Source organism: Telopea speciosissima, chromosome 11 (genome assembly GCF_018873765.1).
Source record: "Telopea speciosissima isolate NSW1024214 ecotype Mountain lineage chromosome 11, Tspe_v1, whole genome shotgun sequence".
NCBI classification, from domain to species: domain Eukaryota; kingdom Viridiplantae; phylum Streptophyta; class Magnoliopsida; order Proteales; family Proteaceae; genus Telopea; species Telopea speciosissima.
In genome coordinates this window covers 44,922,422-44,947,508 of record NC_057926.1, presented here as the reverse complement: position 1 = coordinate 44,947,508, position 25,087 = coordinate 44,922,422, and the positions used below count along the sequence as shown (strand labels likewise).

General features: G+C 38.6%; 2 protein-coding genes across 2 annotated transcripts; both read right to left on the bottom strand.

Annotated features, from left to right (window-relative positions):
- Positions 1-7,553: 7,553 nt before the first annotated feature.
- On the bottom strand, positions 7,554-11,362 carry LOC122645993 (triacylglycerol lipase OBL1-like). The gene is made up of 5 exons (XM_043839438.1): positions 11,025-11,362; positions 9,327-9,553; positions 8,872-8,905; positions 7,920-8,539; positions 7,554-7,811 (listed from the first exon to the last, which is right to left on the bottom strand). The coding sequence occupies exons 1-5, from the start codon at positions 11,332-11,334 to the stop codon at positions 7,554-7,556; spliced, it is 1,449 nt and encodes a 482-aa protein (XP_043695373.1). The 5' UTR covers positions 11,335-11,362.
- An 8,711-nt stretch (positions 11,363-20,073) lies between these two features.
- On the bottom strand, positions 20,074-24,132 carry LOC122645191 (triacylglycerol lipase OBL1-like). The gene is made up of 5 exons (XM_043838523.1): positions 23,788-24,132; positions 22,179-22,405; positions 21,707-21,740; positions 20,508-21,127; positions 20,074-20,370 (listed from the first exon to the last, which is right to left on the bottom strand). Exons 1-5 carry the CDS (start codon positions 24,095-24,097, stop codon positions 20,074-20,076), a joined length of 1,488 nt encoding a protein of 495 aa, XP_043694458.1. The 5' UTR covers positions 24,098-24,132.
- Positions 24,133-25,087: the final 955 nt, after the last annotated feature.

Below are 25,087 nucleotides of genomic sequence, written 5' to 3'. Positions count from 1 at the left end.
ACTACAAAGAGATCGATTGTATTGTTGGGAGTTGGGACATGGAAGACTAGTGAAGTAGGGTGTCTATGATTAATGTATTGTTCACTGTTGGGTATCTATGTAATATGCATTGTGAACACTTCATGTGGAGGAGTTTGTAGTAGAAACTTTAAGTCTTTAACTATTTCTCAAATAATTATTAAATATTATGTGTCTTTATCCATATTGCATAATTTATTTGTTTTACTTGCCAATGATGTCTCAAATCATTCAAACAATGTGCAGAATAGGGAATATTACATTAAGGGTTCAGACTTTACTGCCAACCAAGGGAGCAAATCCAAAACACCAAATTGGGTGTTTTTTTATTTTTCAGTTTGAAGATTTGAATATGTTTATTAAACCTAAAACAAGCTTCCCTTAAAGTTTCGGAGCCAACAACGGCCATTTGCCCACCAAAACATCATTCTGAAACAAAAAAAAATGCAAAGTCTCACCGAGATCCCGAGATCTCGAGAATCTCGACCTGGTCAAGACGAGTTTTCGAACAATGGTCACACCATATCCGACACAAATGAACAATGCCACCAGCGCCAACTTACACTGACATGGGCTCAACTCTCAAGGTAAATCCATATATAAGCTTTCTCCAATGTCATCAAACTCTAATTTGGGACCTATTTTTTTTACAATAATTCGATAAAAGCAATAAAAAGAATGTATATTTATGGCATATAATATACAAAATAAGTGAAAACAATTTCAACCGCACTTCTTTTCTTATCAGTGGTTAAAAATATATGATGTTTTAGAAAAGACCTATGTTACATACAAATTCTCGACTTGGCTAAAGTATGTCAAGAACAGAATTTGATGCGTCAAAAAGGGAGGAAATGTGTTAAAATTCTTCTCCACAGCCATGTACACATTTTTTACGATGGGCACATGTTGGACATATATCCCATACCCATGTTGTGTCATGTTGATAATGTGCCTTGATGGCCAAGGCAACCAGGCACCTTAACGTTTCAAGGAGCCTATATCTAGGTGATGAAGGAAATGTACCTGTGATATGGAAAACATGCCTGTAATATGGCAATTGTTTTGGGTGCCTTGGCACCTTGACAACTATGCTCCAAGGGTACATGAAACATCCGTGAACCTGGGTAAGAAAAATGAAGGTTCAAAGAGATAATCAGATACAACACTACAAGAAAAAGGGGCAATAAATGCTCTTTACAGTCCGATACAAAAATATGGGGAACCAAATGCACAAAGGAATATCCTCCAACTGGAGGAGACTTCTCAGAATCTGATCCGATCCCTGTTCACTAAATCATATATAATCCAGGTAGGAGAAAGTAAGCTTAACGCTTTTCCAAGGACTCCTAAGGCTTACCCTATGCACAGAATGTGTATCCACCCTCTTGCCTCTTGGCTCCTGTGCTCATATCACCATTAGCCAAGGTCCAAAGGGTTTGTTGCTTAACAAGGAATCTCCGCAACCAGTTATTTAGCAAGAAGGAAGGTATTTCTCATATAAATGTCATCCCACCCTCCTACTTGGATACAAACAAGTTACCTGAGTTGAGAGTTGATCTCTATTTCTTTCCGCACATCTCCCACGAGAAATTTTTCTTCGGTGTATATTTTCAAACACGGTCCTAGAACTCTAGATGCATGTAAAAGATAAACTAGAAGGTTGCTAAAGTGGACTTGACGGCAGTTATCCTACCCCAGGGTATGTAACTCCATTTCAATAAAACTAGAAGGTCAGCAAAAGTGGACTTGATTAATTCCATTTCTATTTTTATGACACTAAGATAAGTCTTATTGGTTTAACCTTTATTTTAGTAATTTCTTGGATTGATTTATTTATCTTGGGAGAGGATTGAACTGGATTTGATCAATTCACATTGGACAGACTGTTAGTAGGAAGATCCAACTGACAGAATAAGCAATCCCTTCCATCTATAAGAAGGAATAAGCTGGTATGAATCTGGGCCCAGTCCCGATCCTTGAATTCAACATGCAGAAGACCAGAAAAATGCACTTTCAAGTAGGAGAGAAGAAGCACATAGTGCGGGAGAAGATATGACCTCAAGAAAACAGAAAGACAGCACTAGATTCAATTAGCCAATTGGAAATGGGTAGGACAAGGTTTTGATGATGGTGGTGGAGGTTAAAAGGTTAGCACCAAGTATCTAATATCTATATTCGAGCAACTCATCAAGTCTTGCCATCCAAGCCTACGCATCCAAAGACAAATCTAATAGTCTCTCACCATACTGTATGTAATTTTCATCCTCAAAAAGGGAAAGGAAGAGTTAGATCTTACCACCCAAAAACCAAGCATAAACGAAATTCTAGCCCGCAAAGATTATCTCCACAAAAACAAACCCATTCTTAAATGCCGATTAAATAACATCATGCTATTCATTCACCTTGAACTAACTGTGAGCCCAATATACTATTTAATCTCAAGGTGAATGCACCAAATCAATATCATCTAGCCATCACCTTTGTCAGAGAAGTTGAATCTGAATAGAAAATTCGAACATTATGCCATTATGCTTAAGAATGACAAAAATAACAGGACTTGAAACGATGAACAAGTTGCAACAAAAAAGAAAGCTAACAAAATCTAACAGCAGCTATTCCATCTCTCTAGTGCATAAATATGTTTCCATTCTCTACATTTTCAACACCACTTTCAAATCCTTTGTTTTACAAGTACTAGTGACCCAAAATTCCGTGCCAACATTATGACAGGATCATAGTCGTCAAGGCATCGCTTAGGCGCCGCCTGGATTTTGGGAGGGGTCTAGGCGGTAGTCACCTTAGTGGTATTGAACGCCTTGGCCCTTATTTATGTCAAATATCATTTAAATAAATGTTTTATATTTTTTATTTCATTTACTTAAAATATTATTCATAAATAAGCAAATAACCCTCTATTTGAATCCAATAAAAATAGTTAAAAAATCAAATTTCAAAAGGATAAAAATTCCATAACTCTTAATATGGTAAGACATTGCTAAAAACCAACAAAGCGGTAAAATATTCATTTGTTTTGATATCTAAAAAAATATTTTCCTCAAAATGATTTTAACAGCATTCGCACACACCAAATAAGGTTTGACAGGAACATAACTCCTTCAATATAAATCAGATTTTGGTTTTGTACTCTTACCTAACATAAAAAGTCTCATAAAAATAAAATCATTTGACCAGTCAAACTTCTTAGAGAACAAGAACATTTCTCTAAATCGAGAACAGTTAAATTACTTATAGATAAGATCATGTTTTCTAAGAACGGTACAAACAAAATGTGAGCCTAGCTATACCATGACAATAACCAATTCCAAGAACAGAATAAACCAACTGTATGTTTTGATTGTTTCAAACTCCCAATAGCTTGCTTGTTCAATTCTGTTGTCTTCTAGTTCTATGTTGATTTTTTATGACTCAATGTGGCTTAATATTGATTTTTGATGACTTGATGTGACTTAATGTTGATTTTTGATGACTTGATGTGGGTTAATATTGACTTTTGATGACTCCATGTGGCTTAATGTTGATTTTTTTATGATATAAGGTATATATTGTAACATACTAAATAATGTTAGAAAAAAGGGAAAATAAAAAATAACACTTGGGCGCTTTGGTCGTCCAGGAAACACCTAGGCGGGCACCTTGTCGCCTAAGCGCTTAGGCACCCCTCCAACGCTTTGGGTCGCCCTGCTGCCTTGACAATTGTGGACGGGATCTCCACGATGCAGCCTGTGATGTTCCATTATTTTGAACTACCTCCAGATATCTGACGTCAATTCTTTTATTATTTCAGGTTGATGTTTTCTTATGTTTTACATCAATACATATCGTTCTGACTTTATTATATAACAGTACTAATGCTACCACAGAATTGAACTGGGACTCAATGACCAAGTCACTAAGCAACCACCATCCCAATTTTCATCAAGCCATGTGTACATTGGCCAATCATGAGACAAAGGCTTCAGGTTCAGGTTTACTAAAGCACTAGTCTATTGAAAGACCTTTGCTAGTCCATGTTATACTTACAAGATGTGTAACATTGTCTCTTACAAGTTTCTATCGTGAAGGCAGCATAGAGTTTCTCAACAAGCTCCTAGAGAAAAAGAAGCAACCAACTAAAACTGACTGACACAGAGGGTCATAAGCATTCTTCGAGTACCGGACCATACTGAAACCTCAACAACCAAAACCCTAGCGAAAAAACATAGACAACTACTTAAGTTCTACAATTCATGAAACTATGACGAATTCCACCTCCAAGGACATAAAATCTATCAAAAATTCAAGTTTTCAGAAACAGAAGAGAGTAAAAAAGAAAGAATTCACCACTACTAAAACATTAAACCGAACGAAACAGAACATCAATTGAATTTTGCAGGAGAAATCGAAGTCCAGAGCCTATAAACTATACAAAAAAAGAAACCAAATCTTGAAAATTATTAAATTGCAAAGAGTGGAGATTTGAACTTACAACCAGAGAAATGACCATAAATCCCAATTAATTTCCCGCAGACCAAGGGAAAAACCAAAGAGAAACATATAATCGACTGGCCTGAGCGATCCTGAATTCAAATCCCAAATCTCAATAGAAGAGTTGATTTTAGAGACCCTAATATCACCGTCAAAGCAAGGTCTTATCTGATGTGCCTAAATGCTAAATCAGTAGTGAAGAAGAGAAAAAGATAACTGGACAACTGGTTTCCTAGTCATGTCCGAATAAGTTAGGGGGGAAATTCGCGGTATTCCCGCATGATACGATTAAAATTAAGGGCAAGAAATCGCTCTGGTCGTGTAGCGCCTGCACTATTTCAGGGCCAATGAGACCGTAGGCAAAGGCATCAATATAGATGTAAATATTTCATGGGACAGTATCCACACGACCAGGTGGCATACTTGAGCGGTTGAACCAGGCCAAAGCAGTCAATCAGCCGAACCATCATAGGTAGACCGATATAATGGTCTACTGTTCACCAGTCTAGTGGGACCCACTGTCCTGTAATCTATATATTCTACTGTTCATCGAGATTTTAATCCACTCCAATTCCTAAAGCTGTACAGTGCCACAGTACTACGTAGAGATGTCGACACCTGGTAAGTCAGGCATCCAACAATTCGAGCTCAACACAAGTCAATGAGTTCAGATCGTGGGATGTCCGAGCTACCACATATCAACATCTCCACCTAGCATTGCCACATTGCACATCTCCACGTGTGTTGGGATTTTATTCTATTGGGATTTGATTCTATGAAACCGTTTTGTTTTTAAATCTCGGTTGATGTTCTGATTTTTTGTTGAGACTAGGCAGCCAATTGTTTTCATGGATCTATTTCCAACCATGTGGCAGCTCCAATTAGCTATCAACCTTTGTCACCTATTATTCATGGGGAATTTACATATACTTCCCTTGAGGTATCACGTAATTGCATAATTATTCATAAGTTTAGATATTCACCCATGTCACCCTTGTTTTTCAAAATAATTAATAAGTAAATCCTTAGTTAATTTAGGAGGTTAGGACTAAAAACGTTATAATATATCACAGGGCTGATGTTCTCTATGCCGCAGTGCATCGCAGCCTGCACCCAAACACATGGGTCTACCATTCAGGAGACAGGATGATCATTTTGCCCACCACCATGTGTCTGGGCAGAGCCTGTAAAAACATTATAATATATCATAGGACTGACGTTCTTTGTGTCGCAGCACATCCTACACCAAGACACATGGGTCTGTCATTCAGGGGGCAGGGTGGTCATTTCACCCACCACCATGTATCTGGGCGCAGCCTACGCCCCGGCATAGAGAACATTTGGCATGTATCATATATTGACCAAATTGTGTTTCTTTCTAAAATAAATCTCTTCTTCCATTATTCTACTCTTGAAGAATCCTAACTGTGGAAAACCATTCATAGCCGCACAGTCTCTCCAATCTCCGGTAAGCCCTCATCTCCCTTCACTACCTCTTCTCCTTCTTCTACTTAGATCTGCTACACCTCCCATCTCTATTTGACCAGCAAATTGATACCTACTACTCCTCCCAGCTATATTCGACTGGTAAATTGGGACCAGGCCGGCTTCGGCTGTGGGCGATGGTGGTGGTGGTGAAAGAACCTCTGCATTAGATCCCTCCAATGGTTTCTGCAACTTTGCCACCTATAGATATAACAGGTTCAAGAGCAGAAACCTGCTCAATTGACAATTACAATGCAGAAAGTGGTTAGGAGTTAAAAATTTGATTCGTTTTAGGATATAAGAGAGTTTGAAGAGATCTGCCTTCAATGTTGGGGTACACGCAACCACTAACCCAGGAAGGAAGAAAGAACCTCTACATTAGATCCCTCCAACGTTTGAGATCACATCATTCCTCCTTTGATTTAATAAATTTAACATGTTTAAAAGTTTTCCTGTGCTTGTTTTTATATGGAAACAAACATTGGAAAACTTTTCAATTAGTAAAATTTTACATTTACAAAGAAAAATTTACTATGCAAAATTTTACGTCGAAACAAATAGAGCCTAAAGGAAACTAATAAAGTGGGTTTACTTATTAATTATTTTGGAAAGTAAAGGTGGCATGCGTAAATATCCAAAACTCACAGGTGGATCTGTAATTACATGATACCTCAGGGGAGGTACGTGTAAATTTCCAATAATTCATTGAATAAATTTCAACATTCAAGTTGTAGCAGACTTTGACTAACACAGAGGGGGTGAAATGACCACCCCGCCCCATGAAAGGTTAAAACACGGTGATGTTGATGCTTCCAATTGCATTCCTATTAGCCTGTGCATGCGTGCAGGGGCCACACTCCCTCACAAAGAACTCTTCCCCCTAAAAAAACACAAAGGCCAGGAGGGTTTCCTATAAAGGCAGTGTAAGAAGAATCTGAACATTGCAGTAATGAGGGATTGGAAAATGTATCATACATATGGGTTCAGATGATTAGAATGGAAAAGAGTGTCAGTGTGGGATCCATTGTTTTTTATGCGAGAAACACATAAAGGAATTTGTACAAAGGTAGCTTATCAATCTTTTTGTAATCAACTTAGTCGGAAAAAAAAAACTTAGTAACTTTACATTTTTGTTTTTCTTTTTTTAAATCTAATATACTTTGTTGGAGGCTCCAATCTTAATCCTTTATTGGTCATCAGGTCTTTGTCTATGATTCTTTCCTTGTGTGAACCATGAGTGCAAGGGTGACCATTGTCATTTGATTGTTTTTGGGCATCCCCATGATGTTCATTGGGTTAACGAAACAATCTTTACAATCTTTAAAGTGCAAGGAATCAAGAAAGAACTTAGAGCAAACGAAATCTAGATTTGCCTTTGCTAGGGCATCAACTATCATATTAACTTGATGAAAGTTATGGGTAATTCTTTAAGAGATCCCTTATTTTTCGTCGAATATAATCGAAAATGGCAGAAACATCAACCATATTACATCTAAACAGAAGGAAACACAAGATAGACAACATCAACTAAATTTCAAATTGCAACATTTCTCCTTTTCAAATCATATGTTGTCCTCCTCCATTATTTCTATGTTTGCAAGCCTTGTGCCATTTACATAATCCCTTGGACTGTGTGAAGCAACCCCTGGAATGATGAGCCCAATCAGCCTAAACCCAATAGAGACTAGACTCTCCTTAAAGCCTTTCCCATGTCTGATGCCAGCAAACAGACCCCTAAACAAGTCCAACCATGCATTTATGTACTGAGAAGGCAAGTACAAGGGATTGAAGTAGTTCTTGTCTGGTGTTCCCTTTAATATCTGTTTTCCCATAACATAAAACACATATTACTAACAAAAAATAAATAAATAATTGGATGGAATTAGGGTTAGCTTTATAAAGAAGGAAGACCAAATCAGCTCAATTACCTGAGCCTTGTACCAGCTTTTGTAATAGATGCAGCCTCCAAAGTGGGCAAATTGAAAGATCCTAGCATTTGGGGGAACCCTAGGAACAATGTCATATCTATAAACCACCCTATTATACCTCTTGGAAGTCCCATTTAACTGTTTCTCCATAGAATCCCCAAATTCCTTGTCTCCAACCCTAGGCTGGCCAAAGGTGTACACCCTCAATAATCTATCTAAGATGGAGGTTTCCTGGTGGTACACAAGTATAGCAGGGAAAACAATTGCAAGTGCACCACCTAAGCTATGACCAGTCACTAATATCTTGGCATTTGGGTTTTGTTCTAGCAATTGTCTTAGTTTTTCCCTTAAGGTGTAGTATGCTAACACCTTATCTCCTTTGTATTCCTTTGGCCAACCTGTTTGAGAATCCTTTGCATCCTTTTGAAGGCCAAGAGCCTTCATGAAACCTACATGGACCTTTCCAATGTCTCCCAAGGAGAGCCATGAAAGATCAATATCGGTAGCCCAATCCCGGAAATTGAACGCTTCCGTGCCACGGAATGCAACAACAATCATCTCGGCATTTTCTGACGCATCGCAGAACATGAAAGCTTGAGTATCATTTCTTTTTAGAGACTCTGCAAGATATTATTCAGTTTTTTTGATGAGTTAAGTGGGTTTTCTCCAAGGTACTATAGATTTTGGAAGAAGAAGATCAGCAGCCTATTATTTCGAGTCCCAATTCTCTATCCCACATGGTGAGGGCCAATGAAGTAGAATCTCCACCCCCATCTGACACAGGGTGAGAAGGGGTCAGATGAATAGAGATTCCATTTTTCACTGGCCCTCACCATATGGAGTGGCACCCCTCACCACGTGGGTAGAGGATCCAAACTCAACTATTTCAGTGTCCTCTCATTAGGTTAAGAAACAACCCCAAAAGGACAAAAGTAAACAGATAGGACCTCACCATTCCAGCAATTATAGAATCCCACAAAATGCATCTGCATATCATAGAACCAGAATGTGTGAGAGAGAGAGAGAGAGAGAGAGAGAGAGAGAGCGCGAGAACTTTCCTACTATCCAGGTTCACAGCCAAAGAAATGGAATCTTGAAGGGTATTTTGAAAAACAATAAAATCTAGGAGGGTATTTGTGAACCCAAAAAAGTTCTTGCAACCCGGATAGCAGCAAAAATTTTAATAGACATAACAAACATTTCTATAGTTAATAATAATAAATAATTACCCTCCGTTTCTTAGGTTGTGAGCCTGGACGGTAACAAAAATGTTCTTGCAACCCGGGTAGCAGCAAAAATTTTAATAGACATAACAAACATTTCTATAGTTAATAATAAATAATTACCCCCCCCACCCAAACTTAAAGGCACTTTAAGATATGAGAAAAAAGGAGACATAAATTATACCTTCCAGTAGTTAGTGGCAATGTCTTTCACATATGCTTCATTCTCATAAGCAACCTTAGAAGCCATAATACAAAGATCCAATGGATTGATGAATTTTATGGCATGGGCCGAAATCTTAGCCATTTGAAGGCTGGATAAGTAAGTGTTCTGTAGAGATTTTCGATCATCAATACACCCAATTATCGACTGGTAATCAGCAGAGTTGGTGTTTGGAATCACTAGTGACCCTTCACAAAGAAACATTCACACATTAATTCCTTGTTTCACTGAGGGACAGAAATCTTCACATACGTGAAGTGATTAAAGTATACGGTTTAAATGACATGTGTAATGGGATGTGGCTTCAACTATTTTTTATTCATTCCATTGAAACATGTCCTGTTAACAGGGTATGTGAAGCTAAAATTCACTTCACGTGCGTGGAGATTCTTTGGACCTGACTTGAATTGACAAGTTGAAAAATTACACATGCATGTGGAACCAGGAGGATTAGACTCCTCTCCTAGGAGGGTATCACCCAATGAGTGGCCAATGAGACATCCAATGGCTAGGTTGTGCTATGCTGCACACATCTCGTTGCATGCCCAGTCAGCTATCAGGATGTGTGTGGCATAGCTCAATCTTTCAATGTCTCATTAAGCACTCATTGGACGATGCCCTCCAAAGAGAGGAGCCCAATCCGCAAAAATTTATACAACTAAGGGATGGTAGCACTACCTCCCTAACATGGAAAAGGCCCAAGAGACGGATGAGGCACCAAGAAAATAGCAAAACAAAGGCCTTTCCTAATATGGAGAAGCAAAACCATGGCTTCATCTTTATTTTGTGCAATTTTTTTTGAGTAAATAAAAAATAAAATAAAATAAAAACAACAAAAGAAATGCTAAAAGACAGGAGATCAATAAATCAAGTTAACGAGAAGCTAAAAAGCACCACAAAGCCTTAGACAAAGAAGATGGACTCAAAGTTAAGGTTGTCCCATTGTGACCAAGTGATCATGGGATCAAGTTAAGAAACAACTTCTCTAAGAAGCGGAGTAAGATTGCATACATTATGACCTTCCCTAGACCCTGCAGTGGCAGGAGCTTTGTTCACTGGGTACACCCTAAAGCCTTAGACAAGACAAAGGAAAAGAAAATACAAGGACCAAATATGATTTGTTTAGTCTTCTAGCCTCATGCACTGAGTACGCCCTAAAGCCTTGGAGAAGACAAAGTCTTCTAGTCTCGTGCATTGGTTACACCCTAAAGCCTTAGACATGCAAGACAAAGGAAAAGAAAATGGATTCAGATCCTCTATTGCTGAGCTGCCCGGTAGGACCCTACTGCCAAGACACATCAAGGTGGTAAATGACTGCCTTACCCCTCGTCTCGTGTACTGAGTACACTCTAAAGCCTTAGAGAAGACAAACGAAAAGAAAATGCAACGATCAAATATGATTTTTTTTTTAATCTTCTAGCCTCGTGCACTGGGTACACCCTAAAGCCTTAGACAAGACAAAGGAAAAGAAAATACAAAGACCAAATATGATATTTTTTAATCTTCACATACATAAGCACACACAAGAGAGAGAGAGAGAGAGAGAGAGAGAGATCAACACAAAGTTCACATGCAAATGCTCATGCATGAAGTTGTTTCAGCTTGGAATTCACAAGCTCTCATGCTTGAAATGATAAAGAAGCATGTTAGAGTGAAGACCTGTAAGAATGCGTAAAGGCAATCCAAAGATACCACCATTAAGTGCAAACACATTCAAAGTGAACTCTATAATCAAACCAAGTAATTCCACTGGTCCACTAATCCATATAAATATCCTCTGGAGGATCAAACTGAGAAGGGTTATCAAGTTGTCCACGAAACTCTCAGCCTTGAACTCCGGAGGACTACTACGTTCAACAACTCCCGAGCCCTCTAAGCTTCTACCAAACACTAAGAGACTAAAAATATCAGATATCTTAAGTTTTTCAGGATGGTAGATCATATAGCTTGAAGACCTCGAGGAAGCCATGGCTGAAGAGAAGAGAAGAGAATTGAAAGAGAAGGTTTTTGCAGAAGGAGAGTTGAGATTGGATTCAAAAAGCCAATGTAACTCATCTTATATAGCCTTAATAGCACTGTCACCTCACAACAACAAAAAAAAAAGAAGGTAATTTTGTTGTTTCATATTAAAAAAAGGGAGAAAGCTATCTGTCGGGGAATGTGGCCTATGTCAGCACTCCCATGAGTCTATCTCTCTCCTCCCCATTGGAAAGGACACCTCTACACCCTTATTTTGAGGAGGAGAGAGATAGACACATGGGAGTGCTGGCGTAAGCCACACTCCTAGACAAAAAACTACTTCCCTAAAAAAATAAATAAAAAGCTCTACTCTAGCTTGGGACCAGACCAGCCATTAAGCCATACAAATTGGAAGTGCCCTCAGTCCAGATCCTCTACTTCGTCTGCCCGGTACTGTCGTGCGTCCCACACACAAGCAAGGCGAAAAATATCACCTTACCCCCACTCGAGCAGGGGTAAGGCGGTATTTTCTGCCTTGCTTGTGTGTGGGGGTGCACATGGCAGTAGGGACAGGCGAAAGTAAAAGATCTCGATTCCATATTTTTGTGTGTTTTAAACACGTTTTATCGCATTCGTCCCATACCAACATAAAAAAAGGGATTCGTTTGAACTCCACTTATAAAACCCATTCACATTTTTTTTCCAACAAACAAAAGATATCACTTTAAAAATGTAAAATAAAAATCACTTTATAAGATCTAGCCCATCAGAGATGTCGCTTATAATTGTGTTTTGTAGGGACGGGGTCTTAAGATAGAATCAACTAGTTGATGGTCCTTTCCATAGGGATAATGGAATAGTATGGGTGGAGTGGGAGGTGGTGGGTGTCTGATGAGTGAGACCTGTAGTGATGAAAATGGAATAATAGAAGAAGAAAAATCAGCAAAAAGACTTGAATTCTAACCGCCGGGTCTTTTCTGAAGTGCCATAGTCCATAGTGGGTCCCATATATAACGATATTGTCTCTTTTGATTAAGGTTCGTTGCATAACTTTAAAGCATGTTAACATGTGAAAGTTGATCGCCACTTATATGGATTGGTCAAGGCATAATCGATGTGCGACTAAATTTCATGGCATATAACATCTACGCTTGCACTGTGAAATTATACCAACAACATTTGATATCAATGAAGTGTCACAGTCCATGATGAACCCCACATGTCACGATACTATCTAATTTAACTAAGGTTTACCGCACACCTTTAAAACGCATCATATTATATGAAAATTGACCGTCACTTATATGGATATTCCATGATCAAGACACAACTGATGTAAGATAAAATTCCATGACACAACATTTTCTCCCCATAACATTTCTAATTTCTTTCTTTTGACATTAAATAACTATTTTTTAAGAATATCAAGGAGAAAGTTGAGAGTTACAATTGTTTGATCGGGGATGGAATGCCGAGAAAATAAAAAAGAAAAAAAAATTTAATAATATAATGATTGATTCATGTCCCTATCTTTCTTGATAAATTAATTTTTTTAAACTTTTTTTTTCTTGACATCTAAAAAGAATCATAATTATTGCACGTCATTCACGTGTACTAATGACCCCATATGTCCAACGTAAATTCATTTTTTTTTAAAATTTTTTTTCTTGACATCCAAAAAGCAAAAAGGAATCATAATTATTGCACGTCATTCACGTGTACTAATGACCCCATATGTCCAACGTAAATTCATTTTAAAATTTTTTTTTTTCTTGACATCCAAAAAGGAATCATAATTATTGCACGTCATTCATGTGTACCAATTAGGGATGTAAATGGATAACTGAAATTCGAATCCGAATTCGCATCCGTATTCGTTTAGGGCATCGTATTCGTTTAGAGATATCCGGAAAATAATTCGAATACTCCGATTAAAATCGGTCCAAAAAATCCGAATACTTAATAATAAAAAATTAAGTAAATAATGATTTTTAGGGTTTTTGAAGATTAAACAAGTTAGAATATGATGAAAGAGAATCATGATCCCAGAGATATGGATTGAGAGAGAATTGTATCCGCTAGTAGGAGGAAGGTCCAGGTTACACAAGGCGGATATGTAAGCGAATGGTCGAAAATCCGAATCCGATCCGCATCCAGAATCCGTTTAGAGGTATCCGTATTCGGCCAGGGAATATCAGAGCTCCGTCGCATCCGATCCGTATCCGATCCGAATCCGATCCGTTTACATCCTAGTACCAATGACCCCATATGCCCAACGTAAATTCATTTTTTTTAAAATTTTTTTTCTTGACATCCAAAAAGGAATCATAATTATTGCACGTCATTCACGTGTATTAATGACCCCATATGTCCAACGCACATTAATAATGGTCCCGCTAAACACCAATTTTTTCTTGGATATTATAGTTTTGTTTTTAATTCAAAATGCCCATATAACTCATCTTTTTATATACCCTTAATTGCAGTGTCACCTTGCAAATAAAAAGGCAATTGTTGTTTCAATAAAAAAATGTTGCCTAAAGGTAGAGAGCTTTAGTCTAGCTAGGGTAAAACCATTGTTTTAAAACCAGACCCAACGATGGCATATCAGGTTCTTGCACGAGAATCATTCTCGTACAGTTGGAATCTAAGAGAATGAGTAGATTCCATCTACGCAGCTAAGGCCATACGAGAATTGTTCTCATACAAGAACTTGGTCCAGATTCCAGCAAAAGATCCAATAAAGCACCCAACAGTGCTTATTAAATTTGGGATCAAATCGGATTGGTCTAGCTAATTTTGATCCGAATCAACCAGAATCTGATGAATTCTATCCTAACCAAAGGTTTTGGCAGCAAATCGACAGAGTCAGATTAGCTGGTATTGGGATCAACCCCAGTTGATTCGGCCGGTTTGATTTGGATTCTTGAATCCCCCTGCAAACAATAGAACTGATATAACAATAATGGTCGTCTATAATGAAACCTAGTTGAAAGATACAGATCGGAAGAGTCAAGAAGACACTTCAAGGGGTTTAACATGCATGATTGTTCAGGGACACAAAAAGATTTGTAACTGTTCAAAGAAGCAACACAACTTTTCAGGGTTGCACGGTAGAACACTACAAGGTTTCAAAATATTCAACGGAATAATATTTCATTAATCAATTCTTCTCATGTCCTTAAAAAGTCACGTCAAACCTCTGAAGTGTCTTCTTAATTCTCCCAACCTGTATCTTCCAAGTAGACTGCTTTGATGTCATGATTTTTTAAACCGGACAAGATCAGACCAGCAATTAAGCCATAAAAATTGGAAGTATATTTTTCTTTGTTTTTGAGTACTCAATATAGTTGGTTAATTTTTAATGAGAGAGGGTTACCTACACTGCCCCTACCTACACTACCATAGTACAATTTTACACAAATGAAGGCAGACAATAAACGTGGATCAGATTCCAATGACCAATCAACCATGCATACGTTCTTTCCAGCACGGCCTGTTTTGGAAGTTTTCTAATAAATAAAGGATTATCGATATTGGTGACGGTGGAGTGGGGTGTGGGGACCTCTAATACGAAAGAGAGAGAGATACTTGGTGTAATCTCTGCCGTTGGTTCAGAGAATATATTATTTAGAAAAAATCTACACAAATTAACACAAGGCAAATTGGATAGCTACCTTATCTACATGTTAAGTTCAGTCCAAAAACACAGTTCATCAAGTGACAAAATAACTCTAAAAAAACTCGAAATAATTGAAGATAGTACGCATCTCACAAGAACTTGTTTTTAAATTCTCAAATTGAAATGGTTCTCAGACGGATCCAAGATTCGATAGTTGCATTTAGCCTACTTTTACATCACATGAATAATTGAATTGAAATGCAACAACCAATTATTGTTCTTTTGACGATTAATTAATCAACCCGTTACAAGCTATACGGAGTCAATTTTGAGAAAGTGAACACCCGTATCGTCCTTCAAACTTGTAATTGTGGCATGTGAAAACAATCTTTCCCTTGGTTTGAAGCCTTTTGTATGAATCAGTCAATTTATAAAGTGAGTGAGAGGACGGAATCTAGAGCATATCAATCTGAATCAAATCTTTTTTGTAAATCAATGTGAGAACAGTCACCCATATGACTGATATCGGATCCTAATAAACTACAAGAATCTTGTTTAAAATTTATTATTATTATTTCCTACTAATAATAATAAAAATAAATTATTTTGATCTTCCCTGATCTTTCTGATAATTTAGGGAACCTCTCCGATGTTTTTGATAATTACTCAAAGAGTCCCTACTTTTCAAATTTGGTATCACTAAGCAAGTTTGAAAAAAAAAAAAAAAAGAATCTGAATGTTACACAAATAAGGGGTTGGAAAATGTTATCATACATATGGGCCCTGATGATTACAATAGAAGATATTGTGAATGTGGGCTCCATTGTTTTTTATGCGAGAAGGGCATAAAGGAATTTGTACAAGGGCACCTTATCAATCTTTTTTGTAATCAAATTTAGTTGAAAAAAAAAATTGTAACTTTATTTTTTATAGATGATATACTTTTTTTCAATAAAAGTAAAACATTCATTTCTATTGATATATCTTGAGAGGGATATAATAGTAATTCATATTCAAATTATTTTGATTATATGGGCAAGAGATCTCTACTTGGTCGCTTAGTCTATACAAGCATCTAGGCCAACAAGAGAGCACATCTGAGTATCTAACTAGGGGATAGAGGTGTTATTTCACGGTGCCCTGTGAAAGGGCACACGAAACACCATCAAGTAGAGATCTTTTAATAGAGGAAATTATGATGTTTTTACAGAGGAAATGTGCCCAAGCGATTCGATCAATTAATCTGATTATTAAAGAAGCATCCCACATATCCCCTTTCTCACTAATCCTATTGGATAAGTATTAATCTTGTATCGATTTTGGAACTGCCCGAAGCCAATTCCGATAACGTAACATATCTCACTATGAAAGAAAGCAAAAGAAAAACATGGGGGAGCTGAATTTTCATCCTATGTAGTTACTGCACGGTGCAGTGCTGCATCGTGCAGCGGTTGTAGAGGTCATGTGAACCATGAGGGGCCCGCTGTGCCACATGGCCTCTGCTGCGCCGCACGATGCAGTACTGCACCGTACAGTAACAGGAGAGGATAATGATTCGGGGTGAGCTCAAATGGCGTTGAGAGAGAGATAAAGGAGACGGGAGGGGGGAAGAAGGAACCCCGTGTGGCCTGTGGAGTAAAAACAATGAAAATCTTGTTTTGTCTTTGGATATTAAATGAAGAGGTTCATTTATTAAAGGGTTACATATGCATGCACCCCTTAAGTCATCCAAAAATTTCACCTGCACCCCCTGTTATTCTGACAATTCCACATGCATCACTTGATAATTCCATGTGCATTCCCTATTTTTTCAAATTAATCCATAATTAAGTCATGCTGTTAATATCAAGCGTTAAATACTAACAAATATGAAATTGAAGAATGTAATGTACAATTATACCCTCGCTAGGGCATAATTACCACAATACCCTACCATTCTGGTGAGAAGGCCACCTGCTGCTAGGGTTGTAAATAGATCGGATTCGGCTCAGATAGTGCTATATTTGCATCCGCATCCGATTAACTATCAGACGGATTCGGATAGTGCCAAACGGATACGGACACGGAAACGGATCGGATATTTTATCCGTTTACATGTAAATATAGTTTTTCGAATAGCTATAGTCTATCCGTATCCGCATCCCTTTAGCTTTCGGATGGATTCGAATAGTGCTAAACAGATACGGAGACAGATACGAAAACGAATTTCGGCTATTCATTTACACCCCTACCTGCTGCATGGGAGCTTAAATATGAAATTATCAAGGGGTGCATGTGGAATTGTCAATTGTAGGATGTGCTGGTGGAATTTTTGGACGACGTGCATACATATTTAAACATTTATTAATTTATTTTTTTTGCATAAGAAAGAGAGAATTAATAAATTAAAATTTTGATATGGATGAGAAGTTAACGGAACTTTAGTCTCACTCTTCCCTTCTACAGGTGTCATATAGCCACTGGACAAGGACAACAGTTTCTGTCCTTGTACAAGTACATGATCCAGACTCTCATCTTCTCTCTCCAAGCCCCCTCCTCTTTTGACTGCACCCCCACCCCACCCTTGCTGCAACCAGCGACCACCCTACCCATTTTGCAAATCCTGACCTCCCCCCACCCCACTCAGGATGATTAGGATGGTCTCCAGGGTGTAGGGAATGCCTTAGGCATGCGCCGAGATGTGTGCAGCACAGCTCAACCGCTGGATGCCCCCTGACAGCATCTTGGGAGCACGGCTCCTTGGAGACGAGCTAAATTCCCCCAACCATGAGAATGGCATAGCCCAAATCCAACGAGAAACATCCCCCTCCCCCAAATGTAGGATTGGAAGAGTCTGATTCGAGTTTCCATTTTGTACATAAGGATATCAAGATGCTGAATCAATAAACCGTAAATATAGGAAGACCTGATTCACACTATTTGTCCTTTTTTATCTTTTCATCCATTTCTCATTTTCTGTTCTGTTGTGACTTGTGAAATAGGCCCAAAAAAGAAAAGGATCAAGCTGGAATTCGGAACCTTCCTTCCATATTGTGGCAGGGAGAGTAACTCAGATGAGTGAGATTACAGCCAGTGCCCAGAGAAGATGCCTATCATTTTCACATGGGAATTGAGAAGATCCCTTTTGGTTTCAGACGTGCAGAATGAAGTTCCATGGAGATAATTTCGGATTTTCATCCTCTCAAGTGCTGTGTAATGCACCACACTAAAGAATCCAACCGTAAAACCATGGACAGTGACGTCTATTCATCCTCTTAACTGTTGGGTGTACGACTGAACTCTTAAGTGTGGTGAACTGGGCACCACACTTGAGAGGATAAATTTCCGATAATTTCGAATTTAATGTTTCATTGCCTGTCATTAGCAGAGTCAATTCACCCAAGAAAGAAAAGTGTCATTTCACACATTTGGAAACCTCTCTCTCTCTCTCTCTCTCTCTCTCTCTCTCTCTCTCCTAGAGAGGGGTTGCTATTGGGTGTGCAAGACTGCAATTAAGCCAAAGCTCTGAATAAAGGACCCTGATCCTCTACGGCCTGCTGCCCGTAGCGGCCATAGCAGCACACTAATGAGGTGCGGTGCAATGATCGCCTTACCCCCGCTCGGGCAAGGCACCGGGCAGGGGTAAGGCGGTCATTGCGCCGCGCCTCATCAGGGCCCTGCTCTGGCCGCTACGGGTAGGCAGGCCGTAGACGATCTGGATTGCTCAATAAAGCACTCGTGTACTATTTTACCAAGTCGTTTATTATTTTAGTTTTTCAATTTTGACACGTAATTGTCTCATATACTATTTTACCAAATATTCGATTATATTAGTTTAATAGTCCATTTAAGAATTTGTTGAAAACATACCTTAGACTAGTTCCCAACTTCATGGTTTTAAAATCAAACCAGACCATTTTTTTGAGTCATTGGTTTGTTCCCAACTTCTATTGACTACAGAATTGTATTTGAGTTCTATTTATTGCGGCCATAACTATGTATTTCATTTGTTCTTTTTTTTTTTATACAAATAGAAGTTCAGAATCAACTTTTCTTGCTATCTTAGGCTGTGTTTGATATGTATTCTAGGTCGATTTTGCATTCTCGAACAATAAAATCAACTATTTCTTTTCATCTTAGAATGGAAAATCGATCTGAAATGTATTCCATGAATGCATACCAAACACAGCCTTAGATTAATTAAACCATTCTAAAGTGGGTTATGGATCTTGCCTTTTTCCTATTCTTCTACCTATTTCTACTGACGACTCTCTTATGTCTCGGGCTGAATACCATTTATTACAGTCTGGGGATCATGTGATCACTATTTGTGATGGTTGTATGGATTCAGACTCTCACTGTAGTGGCTGAGCTTTTATTGTCTTGTTTAAATCAAAGTTCCGTTTCGCTTCTTTGAGTTGTCTTATCAGCAAAGGATCGAGTTTCCATCCACCCACGATGAATGGGTTCAGGAGAGGATGGGAGAAGACATCACGGGAGTCATTTGGGAAAATACTAAAAACACCTTATTGGAGTTTGTGAACCCTGCGATGGTGACTATTCCACCTCATTTGTTAGCCACTTTTGCTTACAGGCCTTTTGAGAGGGTTGGGCATGCAGCTAGCTTTCCTAGAGCTAGCGATTGTATCCAATGGGGGTGACATGGGAGAAGGCAGGGGGTCATTTCTATAGTGGTAGGAGAGAATTGAAACAAACTCAGGCTGGGCACAGTGCCGGTATGCACAACTTTTACCTTTAATTCACAAAAATTTCTAAATATTTCTTGAGTACCTCTTATAGATTCCAATAGTGGCTCAAGAAATTTCACATATAATATCCTCTTTTTGTATTAAAGGTCAGCAAAGAAATATAATCGAAACGGAAAAAAAAGAGAGCAAGATTAACTTCCAGGCATATCCAAATGGGATGCAAACCAATAGAATCAAATAGATAGATTACTTAATTTTGCCATTGCCATCAGAAAGAGAAACTATATGTCAAAAATGGAAGGAAGAAGGAACTTAGAGCAAACGAAATCTAGATCTTCCTAGAGAGACCTTAACTTTTCCGTCGTCTATGGTGACAGAAACATCAATCATATTACATTTAAATAGAAGGAAATACAAGCAAGACAGCATCAACTAAGTTTCAAACTGCAACAGTACTCCTTTTCAAATCATATATGTTATCCTCCTCCTCCTCCTCCATTATTTCTATGTTCCCAAGCCTTGTGGTGTTCACATAATCCCTTGGACTGTGTGAGGCAAACCCTGGAATGAAGAGCCCAAACAGCCTAAGCCCAATAGAGGTCCAATTCTCAGTAAAGCCTTTCCCATGTCTGATGCCAGCAAACAGACCCCTAAACAAGTCCAACCATGCATTTATGTACAGAGAAGGAAAGAACAAGGGATTGAAGTAGTTCTTGTCTGGTTCTTCCTTTAATATCTGTTTAATTTCCCATAACATAAAACAAATATATATTATTAACAAAAATAAATAAAATAAAATAATTGGATGGAATTAGGGTTAGCCACATTAAAAAAGGAATTGATGAAGTTCATATTAATTAGCTCATCAATTACCTGAGACTTGTACCAGCTTTTGTAATAGATGCAACCTCCAAAGTGGGAGAAATGTAAGATCAGACCATTGGAGGGAACCCTAGGAACAGTGTCATATCTATAAACCACCCTGTAATACCTCCTAGAAGTCCCATTTAACTGTTTCTCCATGGAATCCCCAAATTCCTTATCTCCAACCCTAGGCTGGCCAAAGGTGTAAACCCCCAATAATCTATCTAAGATGGAGTTTTCCTGGTGGTACACAAGTATAGCAGGGAAAACAATTGCAAGTGCACCACCTAAGCTATGCCCAGTTACTAGTAACTTGGCATTTGGGTTTTGTTCTAGCAATTGTCTTAGTTTCTCCCTTATGGTATAGTATGCTAACACCTTATCTCCTGTGTATTCCTTTGGCCAACCTGTCTCAGCATCCTTTGCATCTTTTTTAAGGCCAAGTGCTTTCATAAAATCTACATGGACCTTTCCAATTTCTCCCAAGGAGAGCCATGAAAGGTCAATATCGGTAGCCCAATCCCGGAAATTGAATAGTTCCGTGCCACGGAATGCAACAACAATCATCTCTGCATTTTCTGGCGCGTCGCAGAACACGAAAGCTTGGGTATCTGATTTTTTTAGAGACCCTGCAAGATACTATATATATATTCAGTTTTTATGAATTAACTGGGTTTTCTCCAATTAATTAAGGTACTACTTGTTACATCATAAGTACACAACCTTCATAAGACTTATAACTTTTGGAAGAAGAAGATCAACAGTCTATTTCGAGTTTGGATTCTCTACCTATGTGGATTGTGGGGTGCCATCCCATATGATGAGGGCCAATGAAGTGGAATCTCCATCCCATTTCACTGGCCCTCACCCGTGTGGATTTGGATCCTTTGCAGCTTGGGGTTGAGCAGCCATTGTGCTGGTTTCAACTCACAGACCGCCACGCGGATTTGATGCAAATCCAATGGTTGATAGACCGTGACCTGACATTTTTAAATTTTGAACAATAAATCCATGTGGTGGCCTGTGAGTTCAGCACAGCACGATGGCTGCTCAACCCCAGGCCTTAAAGGACCCAAATCCCACCCATGTGGGGGTGCTGTCACCCCCTACGTATACGGGTAGAGGATCCAAACTCGTCTATTTCAGTGTCCTCTCATTAGGTTAAGAAACAACCCCAAAAGGACAAAAGTAAACAGATAGGACCTTACCATTCCAGCAGTTATAGAATCCCACAAAATGCATCTGCATATCATAGAACCAAAATTAGAACTATTGTACAGCAATCAATTTCCTACAGATATGTATGTGTCTATGAGAGAGAGAGAGAGAGAGAGTGAACTTTCCTACTATCTGCACTCATAGCCAAAGAAATGGAATATTGAAAGGTATTTTGAAAAACATTAAAACCTATGAAGGTATTTGTGAACCCAAAGGGAAAGTGAATTATTCCATTTCTTTGGTTGCTAGCTTGGACCATAATAGGAAAGTTCTTGCAACCCGAGTAGCAAAAGAAAAAAGTATTATGTTAGGTTAACTCAGAATACTACTACTTGATGTTTTTTTGATCCTTGTGAACATTTATCTGCGTAATTTTATAAATTTTCGTCTTTTCATCAAACAAACAAAAAAGAAAAAAACAAAAAAAGAAAAATAAATAAATAAAAGATACATAAATTATACCTTCCAGTAGTTAGTTACAATGTATTTCACATATGCTTCATTCTCATAAGAAACCTTAGAAGCCATCATGCAAAGATCCAATGGATTGATGAATTGTATGCCATGGATCAGAATCTTAACCATTGGAAGGCTGGATAAGTAAGAGTTCTGTAGAGATTTCCGATCATCAATACATCCAATTATTGACTGGTAATCAGCAGAGTCGCGCTTCGTAATCACTAGTGACCCTTCACAAAGAAACACACATTAAACCCTACTTTGACGAGTGTACAGAATCTTCATGTACGTGAGCGTACGTAAATGATTCACAATCGTTCAGATGGAATCCATTTTATGGGAATATTCCATCTGATGAAATGTTCCATTTGAACGATTATGAGTCGTTCACGTACGTAAACATTCACCCCCACATAATTTGACCAACGGGGGTAAATTTCACGTACACTATTTAAAAGACATGTGTCATAAGGATGTGGGTTCCACTATAAATTTGTTAAACATGCATGTGCAACCATAATTTCATCTTTTTTATTTTTTGAAAAGAAAAAAGAAAATTTATACAACTAAAGGATGGTATCAAGACAAAAGCAAAACAAAGGTCTTTCCTAATCCGGAAAAGCAAAACCATAGCTTCATCTTTATTTTAAGTAATTTTTGTTTTTGAGTGAATAAAAAAATTAAGAAAAATAAAAATGAAAAACAAAAACAACGCTGAAAGGCAGGAGATCAACAAATCAAATTAACGAGAAGCTAAAGGCACCACAAACCCTTAGACAAAGAAGGTGGACCTTGTTGCAAGGTTGCTCCATTGTGACCTAGTGGGTCATGGGTTCAATTTAAGAAACAGTTTCTTCGAGAAACGGGGTAAAACTACATACATTATGACCTTCCCTAGACCTTGCAGTACAATTTGGATCCTCTATCTACTGTCGAGCTGCCCGGTAGGACCCTACTACCAAGACACAGCAAGGTGAGGAATGACCGCCTTACCCCTGCCTGAGTGCCTTGCCTGAGTGGGGGTAAGGTGGTCATTTACCGTCTTGCTATGTCTTGGCAGTAGGGTCCTGCCGGGCAACTTGGTAGTAGAGGATCTGAATATCTTCCAGTGGTGGGAGCCTCGTGCCTTGGGTACATCCCAAAGCCTTAGTCAAGGCAAAAGAAAAGAAAATACAAGGACCACATATGATTTTTTTAGTCTTCACACACACACACACACATATAGACAAACATACATACATACATAGAGAGAGAGAGAGAGAGAGAGAGAGATCCGACTCCTCTACTTCCAAGGCGCCAACTCCTCTACTTCCAAGGCGGGCAGTACTTCTGTGCGCCCAACTTTGCCTAGCATACAAGGCAGGCGAAAAGTACCGCCTTACCCCCGCTCAGGCAGGGGCAAGGCGGTACTTTTCGCCGCCTTGTATGGGGGGCAAAGTTGGGCGCACGAAAGTACATCCCGCCTTGGAAGTAGAGAAGTCTCTTCCACACACAGAGAGAGAGAGAGAGAGAGAGAGAGAGAGAGAGAGAGTTTAAAAATGTTCATGCATGGTAGTTGTTTCAACACAAAGTTAAAAAATGATATGATATAGAAACATGGTAGAGTGAAGACCTGTAATAATGCGAATAGGCAATCCTAAGATGCCACCATTAAGTGCAAAGAGATTCAAGGTGAAATCTATAATGAAACCAAGTAAAGCCATTGGTCCACTAATCCATATAAATATCTTCTGGAGGATCAAACTGAGAAGGGTTATAAAGTTGTCCAACAAACTCTCAGCTGCCTTGATCTCCTGAGAACTACATTCTACAATCCCCGAGCCCTCCAAGCTTCTACCAAACACTAAGATACTGAAAATATCAGATATCTTTAGATTTTCAGGATGATAGATCATATAGCTTGAGGACCCCGAGGAAGCCATGGCTGAAGAGAAGAGAAGGGTTTTTGCAGAAGGAGAGTTGAGATTGGATTCAAAATGCCAATGTAACTCATCTTATATATAGCCTTAATTGTACTGTACATGTCACCTTGTTTCAATAAAAAATAAATGTGGTCTAAAGGTAGAGAGTTCTAGTCTAGCTCGGGTAAAACCATTGGTTTAAAACCAGACCCGGCCTGCCAATTATGAGGGCAGATCAGGGTCTCGCACGAGAAGAACCTGTTGTAACCTCTCATGATTTCATTAAATGATGAATACTGAAATATATATAGTACAGGTGTAGCTCCAAGGTGACGTGTACAACAGAAACACAAGTTGGTAAAATAGAAAGAGATACTGATAGATACATGTAACCAACCTATAACTAACTAAGGTTAATTAGAGTTAACCTTCTCCTTTACATGCCTCCGCAAGCGCAGGGGATCAACGACCACAAGCTTGTCACGTAGAAATATGAACCTTGTACGAGAGAGACTTTTTGTCAGAACATCAGCCACTTGGTCAATAGTGGAGACATAGCGGACGGAGAGGTGTTTGGATGCAACCAACTCACGAACAAAATGAAAGTCAATCTCAAGGTGTTTGGTACGTGAATGAAACACCAGGTTGACCGTGAGATAAATCGCCTCCACATTATCACACCAAAAGACAGGTGTTGAAGATAGAAACATCCCCCACTCACCTAGAAGAGAGCACAACCAAACTAGCTCAGTAGCAGTGGCCGCAACAGCGCGATACTCCGCCTCTACGTAGAAGACTGGGAAACCGTGCACTGCAAATAAACCGTGAGAGGGCTCTGATTACCATGTTGTAACCTCTCATGATTTCATTAAATGATGAATAGTGAAATATATATAGTACAGGTGTTGCTCCAGGGTGACGTGTACAACTGAAACACAAGTTGGTAAAACAGAAAGAGATACTGATAGATACATGTAACCAACCTATAACTAACTAAGGTTAACTTTAGTT